Below are 25685 nucleotides of genomic sequence, written 5' to 3' on the forward strand. Positions count from 1 at the left end.
GTCAAGGCTAGAACCAGGCAGAGAAAGCTCCAGTACTTGGGGTTCAGGCCTTTATAAAGGACCCTGGGTGAAGTGCTGTGGGCTCCCCAGGCTGAGCGTGGATGGGTCCATTCAAACCAAGAGGAGCAGGATTCTGGTGAGCTCTGAGGGTGTCATTGAAGGGGGGCCTGTGCAGTAGACCCTGGGGTTTGGCAAGACTGCTGATCTCAAGGAAGGGGGTCACCTAGTGGAGGTGCTCACAGGACTGGCTTGTGTGAGTTCAAGGACCTGCAGGCTGCCTGCTCCCCAGACAGATGCTGAGGCAGCAACAGCACGGACCAGTCAGGGAGGCTCTCAACAGTACTCTGTATGGTCCTTCTTATTAGAACCATCACAATGTCCGAGTAGTTTCAAAATGGGAGAGGAGATACAACATAGAAATGGTGGGAAATATATGAACTTATGAGAGTTTCACGCCAGTAAGGGACTAATTTCTACAGATGCCATGCCCCTGTGCTACAGATAGTTTATTGTAACGTTATCTTTCCTGCAACCTTAAATAGGTGGGAGAGGTTAATGCTGGTGGTGCGTTCACCCTTCACTCATTCCACGTCAACTGTAACACTAAAAAACCATTCACTTTTATTAATTAACATACATTAATTTTACACAGATGGAATAAAACCTTTTACAACTGTTGTTTGATCCTTGATTAAAATACAGATTACAAGCTTCTAAAAACTTTCCTGTTTCTCTGATGAAATGATCTATGAATGTGATTTATATGGTTTACAAAATGGAGGCTAATTTAGTAAACATGGATGGACATTTATTATACTAATATGACTTTTCCAGAAAGAGTTTTCTATACTTACATCAGGTAGCAGAGAAGGTGTCCTTGCTTCAAGCCTGCCAGGTAATATGCATGATTTTCTATGTTGATGTTATAAAAATACCTTAGATTTTAATGAACAACCCTTGTTTTATGCTTAAAAAGCAAGTGACATAATTACTGAAAACTTAGAGCAAACTTCCGTCTTACTTTGAATTATTCCCTGAACACTTACATCATGGTGACAACACAGATGTTTGACATCAGTGACAAATACCTCCATTTAGAGGTTTGGTGTGCATATAACATTACTGTGTTCTTAATCTTATAAATTGGAGAATAAATATAAATGGTTCCCACCTCATATAGAAGGGCTTCTCTTACAATTGAGGCAACAACCATCAGAAACAGAAGTTCATATATACAGTAGAAACAAATCACAGCATAGTAACTTGAGAGTTGAATTACATTCGTTTTGGTTCCTTAATGATCTCAAATAACATTAATATAAACAAGGATACATGAATAATAATTATACCTCTGCAAATATCCACCCCTTCATCTTGTGATCCATACTAACATATCAATTTTGTACGTGTTTTAATTATGGCATACTTGCTACAGTGTTTCTGTTTAGAGTAATTCAACAAAAGTGGTACTAATGAAATGCTTTCATGAATTCTCTGGCATTGCTTTCCTTTTGCTGTTTGATTAAACACTTGTCTACATTTTTGTATTTCATTCGTGTATCTTTCCAAAGTAAACACTCGTTTTTTCAAAATTGTATACTTAGGACCAACCTTTTTTTATCACTGATTCATTTCTAGGGTTTCTCTGCAGTATGTATTCTCTGATGGTGAGTGAGGTGATGGCTGTGATGAAATCCTTTGCCACATTCCTTACATTTCTGAGATTTCCCTGCAGTATGAATTCTCTGATGTTGAGAAAGACCTGAACTCCGGGAAAAGGCTTTGCCACAGTCTGTACATTTATAAAGTCTCTCCCCAGTATGGATTCGTTGATGTCGAGTAAGATGTGAACAATGGATAAAGGCTTTGCCACAGTCTTTACATTTATATGGTTTCTCCCCAGTATGAATTCGCTGATGCTGAGTAAGAAGTGAATAACGGGTAAAGGCTTTGCCACAGTCTGTACATTTATAAGGTCTCTGCCCAGTATGGATTCGTTGATGCTGAGTAAGAAGTGAATAACGGGTAAAGGCTTTGCCACATTCTGTACATTTATAAGGTCTCTCCCCAGTATGGATTCGTTGATGCTGAGTAAGAAGTGAATAACAGGTAAAGGCTTTGCCACATTCTGTACATTTATAAGGTCTCTCCCCAGTATGGATTCGTTGATGTTGAGTAAGATGTGAACAACAGATAAAGGCTTTGCCACATTCTTTACATTTGTATGGTTTCTCCCCAGTATGAGTTCGCTGATGTACAGTAAGACTCAGATGCCAGTTAAAGGCTTTGCCACATTCTGTACATTTATAAGGTCTCTCCCCAGTATGGATTCGTTGATGCTGAGTAAGAGATGAATAACGGGTAAAGGCTTTGCCACAGTCTGTACATTTATAAGGTCTCTCCCCAGTATGGATTCGTTGATGTCGAGTAAGATTTGAACAAGAGATAAAGGCTTTGCCACATTCTTTACATTTGTGTGGTTTCTCCCCAGTATGAGTTCGCTGATGTACAGTAAGACTCAGATGCCAGTTAAAGGCTTTGCCACATTCTGTACATTTATAAGGTCTCTCCCCAGTATGGATTCGTTGATGCTCAGTAAGAAGTGAATAACGGGTAAAGGCTTTGCCACATTCTGTACATTTATAAAGTCTCTCCCCAGTATGGATTCGCTGATGTTCAGTTAAAGTTGAACTATGCTTAAAAGCCTTGCCACATGCTGTACATTTATAAGGTCTCTCCCCAGTATGAATTCGCTGATGTTGAGTAACACGTGAACAATAGATAAAGGTTTTGCCACATTCTGTACATTTGTATGGTTTCTCCCCAGCATGGATTCGCTGATGTTCAGTTAAATATGAACTCTGATTAAAGGCTTTGCCGCATGCTGTACATTTGAAACATTTCCTTCCTGTATGAATTTTCCTATGTCTACTTAGATTTGGTGAGTTACTAAAGACTTTCCCACATATATTACACTTGTAATGTTTCTGCTTAGTCTGAATATTCTGCTGTTGAATAACTTTTGAAGACTGGTTAAAAGCTTTAGCATAATCATAACAATTATAAGTCTTCTCTCCAATATCAATACTCTTATACGTATTAATAGTAAGATTTGAGCTTTGATAAAATATATTCTTATACTTATTATGTTTAGAATTGTCTGAAAATTGATGTCCCTGTTGTTTCATGAGATATGAGTCTTGGTCAACATTATGCCCAGTTTCACTGCATGAAGAGCTTCTCATTCCATCATGTATACTCTTGTAATTATTGGGGGTAGAGCTCCTGCTTAAGGCATTACTCATGTTGTTACGCTTGTAAAGTTGTTCCACACTAATTATACCTCCATATGTATTGAACAATGATGGTTGAATAAGGTCTCTCCCATTATTATCCACATTACAGATTTTGGAACAAGGAGAAAATAGTTGTTGGTTGAAGAACAATAAACCCTTGTTAAAGGATCCCTCAAAATGATTATATTGGGAATTTCCCCCCTCATTTTCAAGTTTCTGGTTTCCAGATATGTTTGAATGTATATTTAATAGACACCTATGCTCAGAGTTGTTTGAATGAGTATTTGCAGTAGAGACTAGATGACTTTCCAGATTTTCCACCTTTCCCTTCAGAGAACGTGTATGTTTCAAGAGTTGATGTGGGTCTTTGCTGACAAATATACACTTATCTGCGGATGTTGATGACCGAAATTGGTCATCTGAGATTGGTTTTTCCCTATTTGATTCACATCCTTGATTTCTTTTGGCGGTAATGTTTACATTATGGGAATCTGTACCAATTTGGTTTTGTCCATCATAACATGCTCTCTGTTCTTTATATGCCCTCATATATTCCCAGTCTTTGGTTAAATGTAAATTTCCAAGGTGAAATCTTTCATATATTCCTAGCTTTGCTGTTGGGAATAAATCTTCTAAGCCTGGCTTTTGGGTCCTCAAACCCTGGGTGTCGTGAGAAGACACAGCTGAAAGATACCAAATAATAAGTTATTCTACTTACTATTCTCGGGGAATATGGTTTACAATTTACATACAATTAGCATACACTGGCTAGATTAAGCCTAAAACTGAGATAGAAGAAGTCAAGATGGCAGAGGATTCGGAAGACGTGGAGTTCATCTCTCTCCACAAAAACATCAAGAATACATCTTGAAGTGGAAAAATTCTCACAGAGCCCTGCAGAACACGGGCAGAGGAACTTGGACACCTGGAAAGGACAAGAAAGATTCCTGCTGAGCCAGGTAGGACAAAAGAATGAGGGAGGAAAAGGAAGAGGAAAAGAAGTGGGATGGGACCCACAAAACCCTGGGGGGACTGAAGAGAGGAGAGGTCTCCCCATCCAGGGAAGCCCCTCACTGGGGGGAGCCCAGTTGGGACAGAAGGAGAGACTCATTCTCTGTGGGAAGAGAACACTGCAACCAGTGTGCAGGACAGAGTGAGACCTGTACACAGGCTGCTGAGCCCAGCCCTGCCCACGCAGCCTGAGAGGGTGTCCACCGCTGCACACAAGGGCTGGGTGCTGGAATGTGGGGATTGGAGAGCAGACCCAGGCAGAGGACTGCGGTTGGCTGTGAGGAGACATCCTGAGGGGACAGGAGGGAGGGAGGAGCTCTGCAAACGGGATGCTTGTGGAGGAAGCCTGAACCACCAGAGAAGCAGAGCAGCGTTGTTGAGTGATGCCCAAAGGGAAGAACCCCACTGCAGCCTCTCTGCCCCTGTGCCTGTCCCTGCCTCTCCAGATACTAGGAATGGCTCCCACCTAGGTGGGTGATCTCACGACCCCCACAGCTGCTTCCTCCTCCCCAGCCGCCTCCCCAGTGGGCTCCAGGGGCACCTTCAGAGCACACGCCTGTGGGTGGTCTCAATGTTCAGATGGCACTGAAACCACAGCTGAGCCCCCAGGCCCTACCACTAAGAAAGAAAAGCTGAGATCTCTCCTTGCAGCTGTACAAACCATGGTGTTACACCCCACAACTGGCTTTGTAAACTCAGCCCCGACAGAACATCTGGATGGAAACGAGGCTCTGGCAGTCAAGACCAGTCTGGCTTTAGCAATTGTAGACTTTGTAGGCATTCCCATGAGGCGGTTGGGCCAGGTCACATCTAAATTGCCTCCATAGCACTGCAGGGGGTCCAGCTCCACAATGAATGTACACCTGGGACATGAGACTACAGTGGATCTATGCTGGTGACCTGGTGAAAACAACATCTGAGAGACACCACGGTCAAGTGCCATCATGCCCATGGTTCAGGTGGGGCCAAGATCAATGCCAACACAGGGTCACATGAGAGCTCGCACAACACATGGATGATGACCCACAGAGCATGCTCCGAGGTGAACATCCCCCGAGGAGCAATCCTCAGTGGCTTCTCTCCCAGTGGGTGTGCTCCAGTCCCACTGGGTCAGAAGCACCATAGATCAGAAACACAGCTAAGTAGATCTGGGGACTCTACTCCACTAATCAGGAAGCAGACCCCACCCCTGACAGGGCAGTGACAGCCACAGAGGAAAGACGAAGCTCCCCTCAATATTCAGACAGGCTCTGGTCACAATAATAACAATCAACTCCCTATCAAGGGGATAAGGGCACAAGTCTCTGGACCACCTCACCCACCAGAGGGCAGACACCAGAGCAAGAGGAACTAGGATGTGCAGCCTGCAGAACAGAGACCACAAACACAGAACACTGGACAAAATGAGATGACAAAGGAGTATGGTGTAGAGGAGAAGTCAAGACAAAAACCTACAGGAACAGCTAAATGAAGAGCAGTTGGGCAATGTAATGATTAATTTTACCTTTAAGTAATCAAATTTACAAACAAAACATTTTCACAAATACTGCTGCTGCTGCTGCTAAGTTGCTTCAGTCATGTCTGACTCTGTGCGACCCCAGAGACGACAGCCCACCAGGCTCCCCCATCCCTGGGATTCTCCAGGCAAGAACACTGGAGTGGGTTGCCATTTCCTTCTCCACAAATACTAATGCCTACTAATTATTTAACCCACTTCTTACCACTCATGTTGTTATCTGAGCATGTTCTAATAGAATCTAAAATCGTAAATGATATTGACCTAGAACTAATCAGAAATAGATGGCATAAACAATAAAGTCCTGGGATGTTTCATAAGAAACAAGATAGATTTAATAAGGTAAGAGTTCTTGAGAAATAAAATAAGAAGTGAGACTTGAAAAATATGGTGAGAACATAGGGAACTCTATTCAATGCTCAGTGGTCACCTAAATGGGAAGGAAATCTAATCAAGGAGGGAAATGTGTATATGTATCACTTATTCTTTCTGTACAGCAAACTAACATAACTTTGTAAAATGGCATTATTGGAAGAGAAAAATTTCTTTTTAAAGATTCCTTTATATAATCTATAAGCTTAATAGTGAAGAACAATCAGAAAAAAGCACGGAGGGAAATGTCTTAAATTCTCATGCCAAGAATATATTTTAAAACTCTATGAGTTAAATAAATATATTCAAGTATTTTACCATTAAGGAATTGGGGTAAATATACTTAACACATTTAATGTTAGTTCATATTAAAAAAAGAGGAACTTTAAAGTAAAATTCAGGTTTGCATTTTCTCATTTTAGCAAAATGTTTTATGCAGTGAAGAAAGAATTTGAGTATGAAGTTTATAAGGTCATGTGTGTAGTTTCTAGTGGGTTGGAAATTATAGGGTAGAAAACAAAAAATATTTGTCCCCAGTATTCCTAGAAGTGTGGCAATTTGTTCACAAGTCCACCCACACACTTCTGACTAGGGACAGAATCAGAACTTTTAAAAGGGCTTAATACAGTTACTCAGAAATGTGCACAGATTTTCTAAAACCTCCCAAAAATGGAAGAGCTATCAGGTCATGCAGGTTGTCCCAAGCCAGACAAGTATTTTGGTTCTCACTGTGAATGTGAAAATTAACCGCTGGAGAAAACTACATAAACGATAAAAAGAATCAGGAATGGGTCAGGAGATGACCCTCTATGACAGTGACAGAAATAAACCCAGGCTAATCCAAAATCATTTCCACAGCAGATCTTCTCAAACCACACCACGAAGTATGACTTCCTCCACAATGCTTGTCCCTCTCACCGGATTTTTCTGCTCCATCCATAGACACATACCTGGGTGCACGGCTGGCGTCTCCATTCTCCGTGTATCCCAGGGATCCTTCATTTGCTCCAGAAATGTGACCAGGTCCGGCTTAGAGATCACAAGACCTGTTCATCAGAAAAAGGAATATGTGTTTTCCCAGATATTCATCAATTTCCAATCCAATATGTGTTCAGGTGAGAGAGAAGTCAAGGAAGAAAGTTAAAATAGCCTTAAAAAATGATTTTACCAAATAGTTTATTGGAAGCACCTTTAAAAGACAAATGCTCAAAATCAGGTTCTGATATTATGCTCAAGTACTACTAAGGCAAAAGCTAGTAGTAGAAATCCGGTTTTAAGAGGAGAGTGGCACTATTTTATACCACAGAACTTACAGAATTACCACTAACCTAGAATGAAGGATATGCAGGTCAAGAAGCAATAGTTAGAACTGCACATGGAACAACTGTACCATTGGGAAAGGAGTACATCAAGGCTGGATATTGCCACCCTGCTTATTTAACTTATATGCAGAGTACCTCATGAGAAATGCTGGGCTCGATGAAGCACAAGCTGGAATCAAGATTGCCGGGAGAAATATCAATACCTCAGATATGCAGATGACACCACCCCTGTGGCAGAAAGTGAAGAAAAACTGAAGAGCCTCTTGATGAAAGTGAAAGAGGAGAGTTAAAAAGTTAGTTTAACTCAACATTCAGAAAACTAAGATCATGGCATCCAGTTCCATCATTTCATAGCAAGTAGATGGGGAAACAATGGAAACAGTGATAGACTTTATTTTGGGGGGTCCAAAATCACTGCAGATTGCGACTGCAGCCATGAAATTAAAAGATGCTTGCCCCTTGGAAGAAAGGGGCAAACCTAGACAGCATATTAAAAAGCAGAGACATCACTTTGCCAACAGAGGTCCATCTAGTCAAAGCTATGGTTTTTCCAGTAGTCACATATGGATGTGATATTTGGAACATAGAGAAAGCTGAGCACCAAAGAATTGATGCCTTTGAACTGTGGTGCTGGAGAAGGCTCTTGAGAGTCCCTTGGTCAGCAAGGAGATCACACCAGTCAATCCTAAAGAAATCAACCCTGAATATTCGTTGGAAGGACTGAAACTGAAGCTCCAATAATTTGGCCACCTGATGTGAAGAGCCGACTCACTGGAAAAGACCCTGATGCTGGGAAAGACTGAGGGCAGGAGGAGAAGGGGGCGTCAGAGGATGAGATGATTGAATAGCATTATTGACTCAATGGATATGAATTTGAGCAAACTCTGGGAGTTAAGGAAGGATAGGAAACCTGGTTTGCAGCATTCCATGGGATCACAAAGAGCTGGACATGATTTAGCGACTGAACAACAAGGAGGCAGATTACATCAAGGAAGAAGAAGGTTAGAATTATAATGACCCATAATGAAGTCTTTCTTTCAAATGTCACAAATACCCTTTTTCCCCTAGAAAGTAGGGATCTGAACCTCTACTGGACAAAGCAGAAAATTCGAGGAGACATTCTAGAATGAACGAACCAAAACCCTGAAGGTACTTAAGGGATTCTGGAAGGCAGTTATCCTCACCCAAGGAGGCCAGGTTCCCGTAGTTCTCTAACATCACGTCCCGGTATAATTCCCGCTGACCGAGGTCCAGGCACTCCCACTCCTCTTGGGTGAAGTCTATGGCCACATCCTGGAATGTCAGCCGTCCCTGAAATACAAAGGACATGAGCCATGTGGACATGGGAAGACTTCCTAATGTGACCCGAGATGAAACCAGCAAGAGAAATGGTTTTGATTTAGGAGAATGTCTGGTGTTACACAAGAATATAATTTTTATACAGCCGTATTTTCCACTGTATTTCTAACCCAGGAAAGGAGAATGAGATATGATCCACAGACCACTATAGAAACTATTCTGACCTGGAAGAGAAATTATAAAACAATCACACCACACTGACCTATCTATTTTTGAGAGTTGTACTCGTGTGACACAAGATAAACTGTCTATCAGGGAAAGTATGTTAGTCACTCAGTCATGTCTGATTCTTTCTGACCCCATGCACTGTAGCACACCAGGCTTCTGTGTCCATGGGATTTTTCAGGCAAGAATACTGGAGTGAGTTGCCATTTCCTTCTCCAGGGGAATCTTCCCACCAAGGGATCGCATCCAGGTCTCCCACATTGCAGGCAGACTCTTCACCATCTGAGCCACCGGGGAAGGCCCTTATCAAGGAGACAGGCAATATTTTAAAAAAGCATGCTCTGATCTAAGAGTTCTGGAGTGGGGCCAATGTGCCACATTTTTAACAAGCTTATTTTAACTAGCAGTGTTGAAAATTCTGATACATAAATGACCATTCTGAATAGCAAAGAAGTAGACTAGTAAGGTAAGAATTTATACTTAACTTTGAATTTTAAGTGTTTTTCAAAATTGATGGGTCTGATAGAATAGTACCCATAGCCGCAATAATCTTTTGAACTATTTAGTATATACTATATGTCTTTCTCGGAGAAGGCACTGGCACCCCAACTCCAGTACTCTTGCCTGGAAAATCCCATGGACAGAGGAGCCTGGTGGGCTGCAGTCCATGGGGTCGCGAAGGGTCAGACACGACTGAGCGACTTCACTTTGACTTTTCACTTTCATGCATTGGAGAAGGAAATGACAACCCACTCCAGTGTTCTTGCCTGGAGAATCCCAGGGACGGGGGAGCCTGGTGGGCTGCCGTCTATGGGGTCGCACAGAGTCGGACACGACTGAAGCGACTTAGTAGTAGTAGTAGTAGTATATGTCTTTCTAACAGTTTTTACAGAGTCTTGAATGCACCACATAAATAATATAAAATCAACATTGTTGTTCCACCTTTTTGCAAATATTTTGTCAACCATTACTTAAATGACAGATTTTGAATTTTGCTTCAGTTTATGTGAACTAAAATTTAACTAGTAAAACACAAATACACAGAGACAACACTAAAGAAAGTTTATACAAGTTTTTATAGCGTCTTCCCTGGTAGTCCAAGCTCCCAAGTCAGGGGGCTGGGTTCAGTCCCTTGTTAGAAAACTAGATCCCACACGCCACAGCTAAAGTTTGCCTGCTGCAACAGTCTCCCACATGGCTCCAAGATTCTGCAGGCTATGAACAAGACACAACTCAGCCAAACACATAAATATGTGTATTTTTTAAAAAGAACTTTATATACGTGGGGAGAATACCAAAACAAGAAAAAAAATTTAACATTTTCCTGTATACAGACATATATTAAAATGAGACTATATACCTATAAGGAGTATTAAAGAAAAGCTAATATTCGGAAAACTAAGATCACGGCATCTGATCGTATCACTTCCTGGCAAATAGATGGGGAAACAGTGGAAACAGTGGCTGACTTTATTTTTTTGGGCTCCAAAATCACTGCAGATAGTGATTGCAGCCATGAAATTAAAAGATGCTTACTCCTTGGAAGGAAAGTTATGACCAACCTAGACAGCATATTAAAAAGCAGAGACATTACTTTGTCCACAAAGGTCCATCTAGTCAAGGCTATGGTTTTTCCAGTAGCCGTGTATGGATGTGAGAGATGGACTATAAAGAAAGCTGACCACAGAAGAAGTGATGCTTTTGAACTGTGGTGTTGGAGAAGACTCTTGAGAGTCCCTTGGACTGTAAGGAGATCCAACCAGTCCATCCTAAAGGAAATCAGTCCTGGGTGTTCATTGGAAGGACTGATGTTGAAGCTGAAACTCCAATATTTTGGCCATCTGATGCGAAAAGCTGACTTGTTTGAAAAGACTCTGATGTTGGGAAAGATTGAAAGCAGGAGAAGAAGGGGACGACAGAGGATGAGATGGTTGGATGGCATCACCAACTCATTGAACATGAGTTTGGGTAAACTCCAGGTGTTGGTGATGGACAGGGAGGCCTGGCATGCTGTGGTTCATGGGGTTGCAAAGAGTCAGACACGACTGAGCAACTGAACTGAACTGATTCATGTCAATAAAATTGAGATGATTTTTAATGGGTTAAAATATATACATCTACTTGTGGATGATAGTCTTTGCATATTTAAATACACTAGGGTGCAAACATATACAACCATATAAGATAAATTAGAGCTCTTGGTTCTGAAACTTTGATTTTCTGAAAAACTGTATCATTTTGTTGAGCTGTATCTTAGAAATTCAACTAGGTGAAAACAGATTAGCACCAATATGATTGTTGCAAATATTTTGAAAAAAAATAAGTGAGTAAGAAGACTATGTCTGTGATATGAGCATGGAGTGTACTGGAAAAACCACACCTGGGCTTGAGTGATGAAAACCCCACTCCCAAAACCCAGTGTCTATCATCAACACAGTGAGTGTTCATTTTCCAAAGCAAAGAGAAACCAAGAAGATGCGGAGTTTCTCCATTAACTGTGAGGGTTTTCACACCTTCCTCACTCCATTTTTCCACAACCTTGTTTAAAGACAGAGGGGAAAAAATGAACTTCATAGCCTGATAACCTCAGAGAAATCACCAGAGCCAGTGGACATCATCTGTCATGGTGTAAATGGATCACACGGAAGATGCACAATCAGAGCCTGGGCATTTAGGAAAAATTAAGGAAATTATAAGTTGAACCTAACATAAAAAGATATCAGTTTTATGCAAAATTCAGTTTATATACACTTCCTCTGTTTTGTCACCTAACAATGTGTTTAACTAGTAAGTCTTAGCATTACAGAGGACAGTATCTCCTAGTTTTCTTTTTATTTCTGAGCAGTTTCTGAAAAATTCTGGATCACTGAGTTGATTTAATATATAAGGGCATTTTTTAACTCCTCAAGAGCTGAATTGTATCCACGTGTAAACTCATCATGGCATTTCCCCTACTTGCCTAAGATCCCAACACCGAACCACATCCCAGTGGGAATCTCGGATACCAGTGCCTCTCCGTGTTGATCTCTCACAAAGGGAATATATTCACCAGCTGAAAGTCACTAATTCACTTTGAGAATTCATCATGTTCTATAGAAAGCCAGGATACAGACAACCGGAGAACAGGCTCTGGGACACAAGGGAGAGGTGGTCTAGAGAGCCGGTCTTCACGATAAGAAGAAAAGGAAAAAATAAGTTGATAACAAATACCCCAGGCAGAAAAATTAGAAGGAGAGAACTAAAGGTTTGCAGATTCTCAATCCAGGCAGTTCAGGAGGAAAAGCAGACACAGCCCCAGGCCCAGAACAGGACATGTACCTGAGAAGCTGCCATTTCCTCCTCTTCTTCCTCCTGCTGTGTCTTCTCTGGGGATGTTATGTAGCAAACACACCTCTGCATCTTGAGAAAATACCTTCAAAGGCATCCGCACAGCTCTTTAACCTGCAACCACTTCACCTACAGACAGAAGGCCCTTGAAAAGCTGAAAAGACCCACCTCCCCTGTCCTGTCTCAGGAGAGATTCAGGAACAATCACTTCCTACCTGGAGACCAGCCTGTGGACTTATTTCTTGATTGTTCTTTCCCCACAGAGAGCTCCTAACCCTCTGCTCACACAGACCATGTGAGCTGACTGACTTCCCCGGTCCAAATCCAGTTAGACCAACCCTGCGGCCTCTCCTTGGACTGAAGCCCGGCCTCAGCTCTCACAGGTAGACCAGGAGCCACGTCCTTAACCCGGGCCTCCCCTTAGAGTCCCCTGGAGCTCTTCCTACGCACCACACTGATGCTCCCACAGGACCAAGAGACAACTCTGTGGGGAGGGCACCAGGAGGTCCTTGCCTAACACTGGTCACGTGACCCTGATGGGAAACAGATGGAAATCACTTGGCCAATGAATTTCAGTGAATGTGAACCCCTCGAGGTCAGGTCCCCACTGTAAGAAGTTATGAATTTGAAGGTCTGAGGTGAGGTCATTAAATACGTCTTTAGCAAGTTCTCTGTTCTGATGCTTCTTCCCCAAGACCCACACTCAGGAGCCCTGAGCTTGAGCCCTCTCACTCAGCACAGCTGAGACCTCTCAGGAGGGGAGGGTTTAGGGTGGGAATTTCTGAGGGAGGTCAGGCTAGAACCAGGCAGAGAAAGTTCCAGTACTTGGGGTTCAGGCCTTTCTAAGGGACCCTGGGTGAAGTGCTGTGGGCTCCCCAGGCTGAGCATGGATGGGTCCATTCAAACCAAGAGGAGCAGGATTCTGGTGAGCTCTGAGGGTGTCATTGAAGGGGGGGCCTGTGCAGTAGACCCTGGGGTTCAGCAAGACTGCTGGTCTCAAGGAAGGGGGTCACCTAGTGGACGTGCTCACAGGACTGGCTGGTGTGAGTTCAAGGACCTGCAGGCTGCTTGCTCCCCAGACAGACGCTGAGGCAGCAACAGCATGGAGCAGTCAGGGAAGCTCTCAACAGTACTCTGTATGATCCTTCTTATTAGAACCGTCACCATGTCCCTGCAGTTACAGAGAGGGGGAAAAGTACAATGGACAAATGGTGGGAAATATATGATCAAATTATATGAGGCTTAAGGGCAGTAACAGATGTCATCCCACTGTGCTACCTAATAGTTCACTGTCATGTATTCTTCCCTGCAACCTTAAGTAAGGTGGGAGAGGTTAATGTCCGTGGTAGGTAAACCATTCATCACACATCAACTGTATCACCAGAAACCATTCAGTTTTATTGATGAATATGTATGAATATCACACACACTATATGGAGAAGGAAATGGCACCCCACTCCAGTGTTCTTGCCTGGAGAATCCCAGGGACAGAGGAGCCCAGTGGGCTGCCGTCTATGGGGTTGCACAGAGTCAGACACGACAGAAGTGACTTAGTAGCAGCAGCAGTATGAAGGATGAAGATTATCTCAGTGGAGAGGAAGGTTAAAAATCATAATGAATCATCACGAAGTCTGTCTTTCTCAACTCATGTATTCCCATTACTCCTAGAAAGCAGGGATCTGAAACTCTATTATAAGAAGCAGAAGAATCTAGAAGACATTCTAGAAATGCAGGAACTAAAACCCTGAGGAACCAAAACCAAAATCCCAGGCTGCTGAGCAACTAAGCCCGTGTGCCACAACCACTGGGCCTGTGCTCTAGAGCCCGAGAACCACAACTGAGCCCATGAGCCAGAACTACTGAAGGCCAGGCACCCTAGGTGCTGTGCTCTGCAGCCAGAGGAGCCACCGCAGTGAGAAGCCTGCTCACTGCAACTAGAGAAAAGCCCGCACAGCTATAAAGACTCAGCACAGCCAAAGATAAATAAATAAACAAAATTATATATTAAAAAAAATGTTGTTCGGACGTCCAGAGGAGTCAGGCCTCACAGACCAGTTGCCCTTCACCCTTTCTCCTCATCTGGCCTGAACCGGAACACTCAACTTTCCAGACGGATAGCAAAGGAGTCTCCTGAGGATCTGCATTGCCTGCGATCCCTCATCCACCCCCACCCAGGCTAGACTTCCCACCCTCAGCTCCTCCCTTCCTTGCGTCCCCAGCTCTGGCCCTTCCAGCCCCACCTGTGGTCAGAGTTTTCCCTCCATCACTGTCTGGATGCTCCTGGCAAGTCACTTCCCCTTCTACTCTTCCCTAGTCTGGAAAACAGAGAGACTCCCTGAGCCCGTCTCACACTATCATTGCTGGAAAAGGCATACAATGAATGCCTGAGGTTTACTGTGTTCCTGCCTCAATTCAGGACCACGTACCACCCATTCAATGAACATTTTTAGATTTTCCTCTTCCCCATCCCAGTGGACGTGGACTGGGCATTCATCTTAAGCAAAGACTGCTATGCTGATTTCTGAGTGAGAACACCATGAAACTGCCTCACTCTCCGTAGAACAGGTCGGACACGTGGTCCATCCAGTGAGATTGTGGGTTGATAAAGGATAGTCACGCTCTTCAAGGTCTCCAATAATGAGGAATCAGTCCTTAGCATTTCCACGTACTTTGCCATTGGAATTGTTTGGGGTTACTGGAGGAAAGGAGTCATTTCCCCCTGAAGAGTTGCCCTTGATCTTGGACTTTCCATCTGGGTTACTTGGGGGGAATGAAGAATTTGCCTGTCTCTCCTCCACCGCTGACCTCCAGATGATTCATTCTCACCACCTGGGGAGACAGGCCATGGAGAGTGATCGACAGATGCTGAAACACTGACTAATCTTGGAACTCCAGTGTGCTAGCTCTATTCAGATGGCTCCTGTGCTCGAAGCTCTTCAGACCCCCTGATGAGCTCCTATCCTTGCCCACACCCCCCTTACCTCCCCAGCCCGGCCAGAATCTGGCCCGCAGATGCTTAACCCACATTGACTCCTTGGTGCCCTACACCCTCGTGTGGCTGCTGCGTTGTGTCTGATTCTTTGCCATCCTTTGGACTGTAGCCCACCAGGCTCCTCTGTCCCTGGGATTCTCCAGGCAAGAATACTGGAGTGGTTGTAATTTCCTCCTCCGAGGGATCTTCCTGGCCCAGGGAAGTAACCTGAATCTCCTGCCTTCCAGGTGGATTCTGTACTGCTGAGCCATCAGGGAAGCCCACCCTACACCCTTAAGTCCTCTTTTTTCACATCACTGCAGCCCGAGCCACCCCCTGCTCTGGAGCCTCCAGCTTTTCATCTTGTAACTCTCCTCTGTCCACATTCAAATCCTTCTTCAATTTCACAGCTGAGTTCAATGCAGCTTCCTCCACGCAGCCTTTCCTGATTGCCCTACCCAATCAGAAGTGGGTAATCTCTCCCTTCCCAGAATTATCAAGTGATTTCCTTTTTAATTTATTTATTTGGCTACGTTGTGTCTCAGTTGCAGAAGGCGGGCTACAGGGCATGGAGTTGCTCGGCAGCAGGTGGGATCTCAGTTCCCCGACCAGGGATGGAACCTGTGTTGCCTACACTGGGACGCGGAGTCTTAACCACTGGACCACCAGGGAAGCCCCTATCAAGTGATGTTATTTGTTCTTTTCTGGAGAAGTGATTTTTTCCTCATGACAGAGTGATTTGTTTTTGTGTAGATGCCAGATAGTAACCTACCCTGCTCTTCATTACTCAACAAATTCAACCTGTTTAGGGATGCAATATTGCCCGCTCAAGCACTACTTTGGCCTCCTTTGCAGTTAAGAGGGGACCGTGTGACATTGCTTTAGTGGAAGTGAGCTGGGGATTCTTGGGGAAGTTTTTGCTTTCCTGATACTGTCCTTTCCTCTTTCCCGTCTCTTCCTTCTTCTTCCTCCTAGAATATGGATGTGATACTGGAGGTGGAGCAGCAATTTGGCAACCATGAGGTAACCATAAAGAAGAAAGCCACTCATGGTGATTGTTCACTTAAGGATGCTTTAGCAGAACAATTCAAGAAGCCTAGTTCCCTGACGGCCTTGGAGAGCTGCTATGCCAACCCTGCACAGCCTAGCTCTGCACATCTTTTTTCTTTAATTGACGTATAGCTGATTTAATGTTAGTTTCTGCTGTACAGCAAAGAGATTCAATTATACATGTATATATGTATATATATTCTCTTTCATATTCTTTTCCTTTATGGTTTATCACAAGATACTGAAAATAGTTCCCTGTGCTACACAGTAGGGCCTTGTTGTTTATCCATTCTGTATTGTAATAGTTTGCATCTGTGAATCCCCAAACTCCCAATCCATCCCTCCCCCACCCAGCTCCCCCTTGACATCCAAACATCAAGCAGACTCTGTGCCCTGTGCAGAGCTTAGAAATGAACTTGTTTGATAGTCATTGATAAAATGTTCACATCAATTTCACCTTTCTTGAAACTATTCCCCCCACACACACTTGTTTTTTTTGAAAAGCACCAACTTCAGAGCAGGAGCCCAGGGTTTGAGTGCCGATTATGGCGGCTATGACACTGATTCATTGGGAAACCACAGATAACTGCTTTTCCTCTCTGGGCCATTTCTGCAATAATTCTGCAATAATTCCTGGGAAAGAGGCAGAATGAAGAAATACGTCTGGGCATGACCTTCCTTATTAGCATTTTAATCAAGCATTACCAAAGACATCATGGGTATTTCAGGTTCCAAGGTTATTTTATGTCCTCAGACATTGGGTTGGTCTCAATTGATTTCTGGTAAAATATTCCAGCAGCCGCCACTTTGTGGAGCTCATTGGCTTTTGCCATAAACTCCGGTCTGCATAAGGATTCCGAGACTTCTTTCCAGTAATTTTATAGACAGGGGCTAGCAACAATCCCTGATGTAGAATATGTGTGTGTCCTCCAAAATCCAAATAGGCCAATCAGACACTGGGCTTCTAACTTCTTTTTTCCACCAGACATCCTGTCCTTTTCAAATTAACAACCTGTGTGGGTTTGGGCAGTTTTATTGGTTCCCATTTATTATATCCAATCAATTTTGGTTGAAGGGAGGATTTATATGTCTCCTATTTAATAATACTAGAAAGGGGAAATGTTCCCCAGTCATACAAGTTATCTATTTATTAATACATTGAGGTAAAGGAGGAGATCCAATGACTTTCCATGAAATCTATTTAAACACTCCAATCTTCCTCTAAACTCCCACAGTAATCCCATCAATTCTTAAATTTCCATAGCTTCCCCATTCAACTGTAACTCCTATTAGGACTGACTAGCATCCGTTCCCATCACTTCATGGCAAATAGGAGGAGAAAAAGTGGAAGCAGTGACAGATTTTATTTTCTTGGGCTCCAAAATCTTTGCAGATGGTGACTGCAGTCATGAAATTAAAAGATGCTTGCCTTTTGGAAGGAAAGTTATGACAAACCTAGACAGCGTATCAAAAAGGCAGAGACATCACTTTGCTGACAAAAGTCTGTATAGTCAAAGCCATGGTTTTTCCAGTAGTCATGTACAGATGGGAGAGTTGGACCATAAAGAAGGCAGAGCACCAAAGAATTGATGCTTTCAAATTGTGGTGCTGGAGAGGACTCTTGAGAGTCCCGTGGACAGCAAAGAGTTCAAACTAGTCAAGGCTAAAGGAAATCAACCCTGACTATTCATTCGAAGGACTGATACTGAAGCTGAAGCTCCAATGCTTTGGCCACGTGATGCAAAGAGCTGACTTATTGGAAAAGACCCTGATGCTGGGAAAGACTGAAGGCAAAAGGAGAAAGGGGACGACAGGATGAGATGGTTAGATAGAATCATTGACTCAGTGGTCATGAATTTGAGCAAACTCTGAGAGATAGTGAAAGACAGGGGAGCCTGGCATGCTGCAGTTCATGGGGTTCACAAAGAGTCAGACATGACTGAGTGACTAAACAACAAGTTTTAGAATCACAGAGCGTGAGGCTCCCGTGTTAAGGAAACATGTCTCCATTTTATTGCTAATGTGCATATGGCTTTGAGTGCCCCACTGGAAGTGGGGCCAAGGAACCCAGGCCCTTTAATGAATCTTTATCTTGATTAGGTTATGGGACCATCACCTCAGGTGATTTGCAGTCAGATTTCTCATTGTCCTATCTGTCTTGTGGCTTTTTAAATTCCCCCAAACAAGGGTAGATAGAGCAGACTTGACTGAGGTCCTTCAATGCTGGGGGACGATCCAGGGTTCCCACGGGTCCACCCAGTCTCCCAGCGTGCTGCACTGAGACCTTTGTTTTGACCCCATCAATGTCCCTTTATCCCAATTCTTTTTTAAAATTAATCTATTAATTTTTGGCTGGGCTGGGTCTTTGTTGCTGCATGTGGGCTTGCTCTATTTGCAGCACGTGGGTTTCTCATTGCAGTGGCTTCTCGGTTGTGGAACACAGGCTCTAGGTGCACGAGCTTCAGTAGTTACAGCAGCACAGGCTGAGTTGCCCCTCTGACATGTGGAATCTTCTTGGACCAGGGATGGAATCCATTTCCTTTGAACTGTCAGGAGGATTCTTAACCATTGGACCACCAGGGAAGTTCCTATTTATCCCATTTCTTAAGGACTGTTTAAAGATTTCCACCCTGTCAGACTTGGACTCTCCCCTTCGTCTTTCTTCATTTTCTGGTGACTCACTTTAATGTTTTGTGCTCCCTGTGGTTTCACCATAACGCTTCCCTTTAGTAGCAGCAGCCCCAAGGCTAACAGCTTTATCTTGGGCTGGACAGAACCCAAACTTGGCTGTCAGGATCCAGCCCAGCCTTTTCCTCTTCTTTCATGTTAGCTATTACAGATAAAAATAACCCAGGATCATGCATTTAGCTTGTTCTTGTTATGTTGCATTTTCTTATGCATCCAGTGAGTCAACTTCTTGGATGTTGTATCCATCATTAAAAAAAAAAAAAAGGTAACCCTTAACCTCCTGTAACTAATTACAGAACAGTTGTATTTCAGCAACCCTTGAGTAACCCTCGGGCCACCCAGGAATCAGAGTCATCACCTCGTGTCCTCATCCTTCCTTTTCCCAAATGATGTGCTTCAGTGGGTCCTGTTTGCTCTAGTGGATTTCATTTCTATGCCAGCAGCAAAGCTAGGGAACGGTCTGCAAGATGCCTCATTCCTGACAGTGACTGCAGATTGCAGGGGTCCCTAAAAGCCCCTCGTTTTTGACATCTATTGAAAGTTTGGGGGCCCTCAAGGCTACCCTCAGATTTGATAATTCACTGGAAGTACTCCCAGAATTCACAGAAGGACTTCCCTGGTGGTCCAGTGGTTAAGACTCAGCACTTCAGATGCATGGGTCATGAGTTCAATCCCTTGTCAGGGAACCAAGATCCCATATGCTGCAGGGTTCAGCCAAAAATAGGAAACAAAAAGAATCCACTTCCAGAATTCACTGAAAGCTGTTTTAGGTTACTGTTTTTTGCAACTAAGGACACAGATTAGAATCTGCCAAGAGAAGGAGCACAGAGGGCATAGTCTGGGAAAGTTCCAGCCAGACAGCTTCCTGTTCTCCTCTCCCCGAGGAGTCAGAGACAGAGCAACTTAACTGTTCTGGAGTTAATGTCTGACAACAGGCCCAGAAGACTGACAACCAGAGAAGCTCTCCTAAACTCTGTGAGCAGAGTTTTTATTGGACCTTGTGGCAGATTTTATTCTCCTGCTCCTTCTGAAGATGAACTGGTACCACAGGATCCAAAAACCCCACTGGAAATCACGTTGTTAAACTGTCTTGTGCGGCCAGCTCCTGCCCTTAATCACAGCTGAAGACTCTTCAGTGTGACGCCAGGACCTCAGGCAAACAGAGACTCTCCATCAGGCAGGACTTCCCAGGGTTTAGAGATTATACCTCCTGGAATCCAAGGGCAAAGGCCAGACCTCTCTTTGGGCTCCATTAACTTCCTTACTACATAGAATGATGTGTGCTGAATTCAAGGTAGCAGTGATTGCTAGATTTTAGTGGGAGATATGGTTGGGGAAGGGGTACAAAGGGTGAGTGTTTTAAATTTTAAGCTGGATGGTAGGTGCATGCTCTTTTATATACCATTTTTATACAGTTCTGTAAAGAATCTGCCAGCAATGTGGGAGAACCGGGTTCGATCCCTAGGTCAGGAAGATCCCCTGGAGAAGAATGGCAACCCACTCCAGTATTCTTGCCTGGAGAATTCCATGGACAGAGGAGAAATGAAAAATTGATCATTTCATTTATGTAAAAGTTTTATTTATTTATTTTTGTTTTGGCTGCACCTCGTGGCATGTGGAATCTTAGTTCCCCGACCAGGGATCCAACTGGCATCTCCTGCATTGCAGGCTGAGCCACTGGGAAGCAAAGATGGATTAGTAAGTGGAAAAAAAGAAAGAATCACCTAATTAGGCCATAATGAGATTTTAAAAACCTTTAACTTCAACTAGTATTTATTGTTTACTATGTGTCTGACTGTCAATTTCACATACACATAGTCTCATTTACATCCCCGTCAACAACCTGAGAGGCTGAATATACAGAAAAAAGAGCCAGACTACATACGACCCTCAAGTCTCATCCGTATGACATACATGACTCTGGTCCTCAATTACCAGCAACTAGTCCAAGAAACCAAACCACTACTGCAGTGACAGTTAGCCTAGAACAGTCAGAGTTTGCCCCGTAAGTATCAGGTTCCTTATTATTTACTGTTTCCAGCTCAGAACCAACCAAAGAAAACCAAATATGCTTTCCAATCCAACCACAGAAGTTGCTAACCCTCCATCTTTCTCATGATTAAAATCATCTCCCAACACTGCTGACACTCCTTCACTTTCTTCCACTCTAAAGGACTCCCACTGCCCTGCCCGGCTTCGTAGTCTTTGCCGAATGCAAATGGTGGTGGCTGGCTCTCTCACTACAGCAAGTCTGAATCAACAGCCTGTTTGTTCTCATTTGGGTGGTTTTCGTTTATTTCCACAAGCCCTATGGAATTAAGTGTTATGATTTCCTCTTCACAGAGGAGAAAATGGAAACTCAGACAAATAAGTGATTTTCCCAGAGTCGCTGAGCAGATACAGTTAGAGATGAACTTAAAACTCGTTTCTCTTTTTCCACACCAACTTTCAAGAGTGTAGAGATTATAAGCTCCCCCAAATTCTCTGGCCAACTGGCACTATGGGTACTGTACAAATTACTATTAAATGTTTAAACAGCATTGCCCTATTCTCAGGGCTTCCCAGGTGCTCAGAGGTAAAGAATCCTTCTGCCAATGCAGGAGACGTGGATTTGATCCCTGCATCAGGAAGCTCCACTGGAGAAGGAAATGTCAAGCCACTCCAGTATTCTTGCCCAGAGAATCCCATGGGCAGAGGAGCCTGGTGGGCTACAGTACATGGGGTTGAAAAGAGTTGAACAAGACTGAGAACACATGCAGCAACACAGCCCTCATGTCATAAAAAGGAAAAAGTCAATCACCTAAATTTAGGAAATATGTCTCTAAATCAAATAAAATCACGTTCAGGAAGAAATCAAGAATCAAGACCTCAGAGTCCACTTTGACTACTCTTTTATATGTCAGAAAATCCTGTTGGTATTGTTTTCCAAAATATATTCAAAGTCTGGCCATTTCTAATCAGCTGCACTGCTGCCACTCTGGCCCAAACCACCATCCTCTCACCAAGATGGCTGCAATGATCTTCTCATTGGCTTGGCTGCTTCATCTGTGTCCTGTACATGCTACTCCCCGCATGGCAGCTGGAGGGATTCCATCAACACCTCAGTATCATCCTGCCCCCTTCTCTTCTCAAAACTCTCCAAACGGTTCTCATCTCACTCAAGAGTAAAAGGCAAAGTTCTGCATAACATGGTCCATTCCCTCCATTCCCTTTCCTTGTCTGATCCCATCCCCTACCACTCTACAGAAACTCTACATCAAAGAGCAGTCTTCCCCTTCTCAGGAACCTTTCTCAAGAAGCACACGCCGTTTTTGTTTTTGGCCATGACACACAGCCAGCATGTGGGATCTTAGTTCCCCCAGGAGGGATCAAACCTGGGCCCCCTACATCGGCAGCACAGAGTCCTAACCACTGGACCACCAGAGAAGTCCCAAGGAGCACATGCCTTGGTGATGGCACTCTTCATTCATTCTTTCAGTCAACCAACATGTTTGAGCATCTCCTTTATGCCAGGGACTATGTTAGGGTTTTAGCAGTAAGCAAGAATGACACAATCCCTGTCCTCAAAAACCAAGCTGATGGTGAGCATAACTTGATAACTGTAAATACAATGAAGGAAAAGAACCCAGGACAACACGATAGGAATTATGGGATGGGGGACATTGGGGAAACAGTTTAGATAGGGTGGTCAATGAAGGCTTCTTGGAGGAAGTGACATTTGAGCAGAAACCTAGAGGAAGGAAAGCCAGGCCACGCTGGGGGAAGGAAAATTGCAGGTTGAGGGAACAGCAACTGCAAAGCTGAGGAGTTTAGCATGGTTAAGACAGGAAAAAAGCGAGCTGCTGAAGTGCAGTGAGGGGTGGGGGAGACTGGCATGAGACAAGGTCAGATACCAGGTGGGCTCAGCTCCTAAAAGGCACAAGGAGGAATATGAATGCAATTCCATTGGAGTGTATTAAGAGGTGTGACTGTAAACTGATTAATTTGGTTTTGAGTTCCCTCTGGCTGCTGTGTGGAAAATGGACCACATCAGGGGCTCGAGCGAAAGCACAGAGACCAGTGGGAGACCATGCAGCCAGTCAGAAAGTGTGATGATGGCTTAGCCCAGGGTGGCAGCTCTGGAGATCCTTACTGTACTGAGGATAGATTCTGGGCTGAAATGATAGTATTTTCTCTTCTTCACACCCTACAGCCATTCCCTTTTTGCACTGCCATTTTTATTCCCTTTTCCTTTCTCCAATTTAAAACTGCATTTGGGTGTTGGGATGAGCCCTGTCTGGGTCCTGGCCGAGGCTTGCCCAGTAAATCACTAAAGAACCTTGGTCAACTATTTTACCCTCTCTGGTTTTTTTTTTTTCCTTTTTTTTTTAATCTATACTTATCTATTTGACTCCATGGCATCTTAGTTGTGGCTCATGGGATCTAGTTCCCTGACCAGGGATCGAACGGAGCCTCCCTCCATTGGAAGCACAGAGTCTTAGCTACTGGAACACAAGGGAAGTCCCTCCTTTTATTTCTTCATCTATAATATGAGTGAGCTTGACTGTTTGAGATGTAATGATCAGCCAAGCTCTAAAATTCTGATTTCCTCTTGCTCCTCTCTGCCAGCCTTTTAGAGGTGAGTTGAGTGACTCTTCATGCACCCTCTTTCCCCTTTCCTTCTATTTCCCTTCATCCATCACCTCTCCTCTCAATTTTACCTTTGTCTCTGGTTCCAAGGGCCCCAGACGGTTATTTGACCTCAGCACACCTCTGTCTGTATATTTCTGAAGCAGAGTGCAAGAGATGCAGTGACCTTTCCAGACTTGGTAAGGGCGGGACTGACTTTTGGATGACTGACCTACTTAGGAGCCTGGAAAACGAATTTCAAGAGAAATCAAGGACTAACAGTGAAACCGATTAGCTGGTTTACACGCAGGATAACTGTGTGACTAATGACTGAGTGCCTGGTAGGGGGATTAGCTTATTAGGAAGCTGATTTACAAGGAGCCTAATTGGACTGATTAACAGGGCAGGCTGTGAAGGGGGTGTATTATCTGATTAAATGATTTATGAGAGGACTCACTGCAGACTCATCAGGGCACTAGCCTGATCCGCCATTGACATAGAGACTGACGGTCTTATTGGTGATCCTCTGGCTGCTCTTCAGGCTGACCGGGTGACCCACTTGGTGGCAGGCTGACGAATACAGAGACAGGCTCCGGTGAACTGACTGGCTAGCTGGTGAGCTGGCTTTCAGGGAGCCTCCCAACCTGATCCAGAATTGGCCCCGGGGGCCTCTCAGGCCGGACAGCCACCTTGGGAGGCCTCACCCACCTCCGGCCGCCTAACTGTCCAAGGGTCAGTTGCAAACAGAGATGCCCTACTCTCATGGAATCCCAGTTCGGCCAGTGCCAGCGCAGGTTCTCCACTCAACAACTGACAGGAGAGCCAGCAGGCGGAGTGCAGCCCCGTGAGGCCTCGTGAGGCCCCACGACGACCCATGTATCTACAAAAAGAAGGCTGTGTGGGAACCACCCTAGATCCTGGCTGCGTGCCTCCTGAGCGTGTGACGTAAGCATATATCCGGCAGCCAATCAGCGACTGCACGGGCCCGCCTCCCAGCCAATCAGTGACTGAGTGGTTTAGTTTGGCTCCTGAGAGGGAGGGGTGATGCTTAGAAAGTGAGGATTATTAGCGATGTACCCTTGTTATGGCAACCCATTCCAGAACTCTTGCCTGGAAAAATCCCATGGACAGAGTGCCGGTGCCAGCCGGCAAAGTCGATCAGGTCCCGAGAACGTGCACGGCGGGGCTAAGAAAGAAACTAAAGCAAGAGACTACAACAAAGATGGCGTCGAGAGGTTCAGACACGGCTCCACGAAGGGACGCAGTCTGACACCAACTTTATTCAGCATCTTATATTTATACAGAAAAGCGTGAGAAAGACAAGACAGTTGACATTTTTTCTTGGTTGGCCTATACATCTTACAAACAGTCACAAGAAATCTTGAGAGCATGGGAATGGCTCCCTGTTATTATTTCTTACACCAGATAACATTTCCCTGTGCGTGAGAAGTTTGCACAGAACTCCAGGTGCCTGCAGTAAATAAGCGCCTAATCTCTGGGGTGGTGGGACAGAGAGCTATGTTTGCAAGCAAACCCTCAAGAACTGAGGCAGCTCCCAGAGCTGTGTCCTTCGGACAAAGGACCCCGTTCTCATGGGTAGCTCCCCGCATCTCCCCCTTTCTTTTTATATAGGCGCATGCTTATGTTCCTTTAACCGCAGACCATTTCCATAGATGGAAGCCTTTATCATCCATAGATCATCAATCAGTCTTTTAATTAAACAAGGTGCAAGAAATAAAACAGTTAAAATTATTAAGAATAGTCCTCCTATGGCTGCTCCCAAGTACCAAATACTATTGACAGTAGGTACATGTCGAAAAAGTTCTTTAACAAAAGACTCAGCTCTTTTTGCAACATCCAAATCAGGTCTGGGTGCATTTTCAATGTTCATTATTTCCTGATGTAGATGCAGCAAATCTAAGGAAATATTTTCATTATGCCAAATACCTTCTAAATGAGCTTTCACCTTATCCCAAGCAGTTATACTACCATTATATTTT

General features: G+C 44.0%; 1 protein-coding gene across 1 annotated transcript in view; it reads right to left on the reverse strand.

Annotated features, from left to right (window-relative positions):
* Positions 1-598: 598 nt before the first annotated feature.
* The window catches only part of LOC100336984 (zinc finger protein 331), a 124626-nt gene continuing 99539 nt past the window's right edge, over positions 599-25685 (reverse strand). Inside the window, 5 exon segments of the mRNA NM_001319887.1 lie at positions 599-1800; positions 2137-2556; positions 2725-3979; positions 7146-7241; positions 8702-8828. Of these exon segments, the coding sequence (NP_001306816.1) occupies positions 1635-1800; positions 2137-2556; positions 2725-3979; positions 7146-7241; positions 8702-8828 (2064 nt within the window). The 3' untranslated portion in view covers positions 599-1634.

The sequence above is a fragment of the Bos taurus genome, chromosome 18, assembly GCF_002263795.3.
Source record: "Bos taurus isolate L1 Dominette 01449 registration number 42190680 breed Hereford chromosome 18, ARS-UCD2.0, whole genome shotgun sequence".
NCBI lineage: Eukaryota > Metazoa > Chordata > Mammalia > Artiodactyla > Bovidae > Bos > Bos taurus.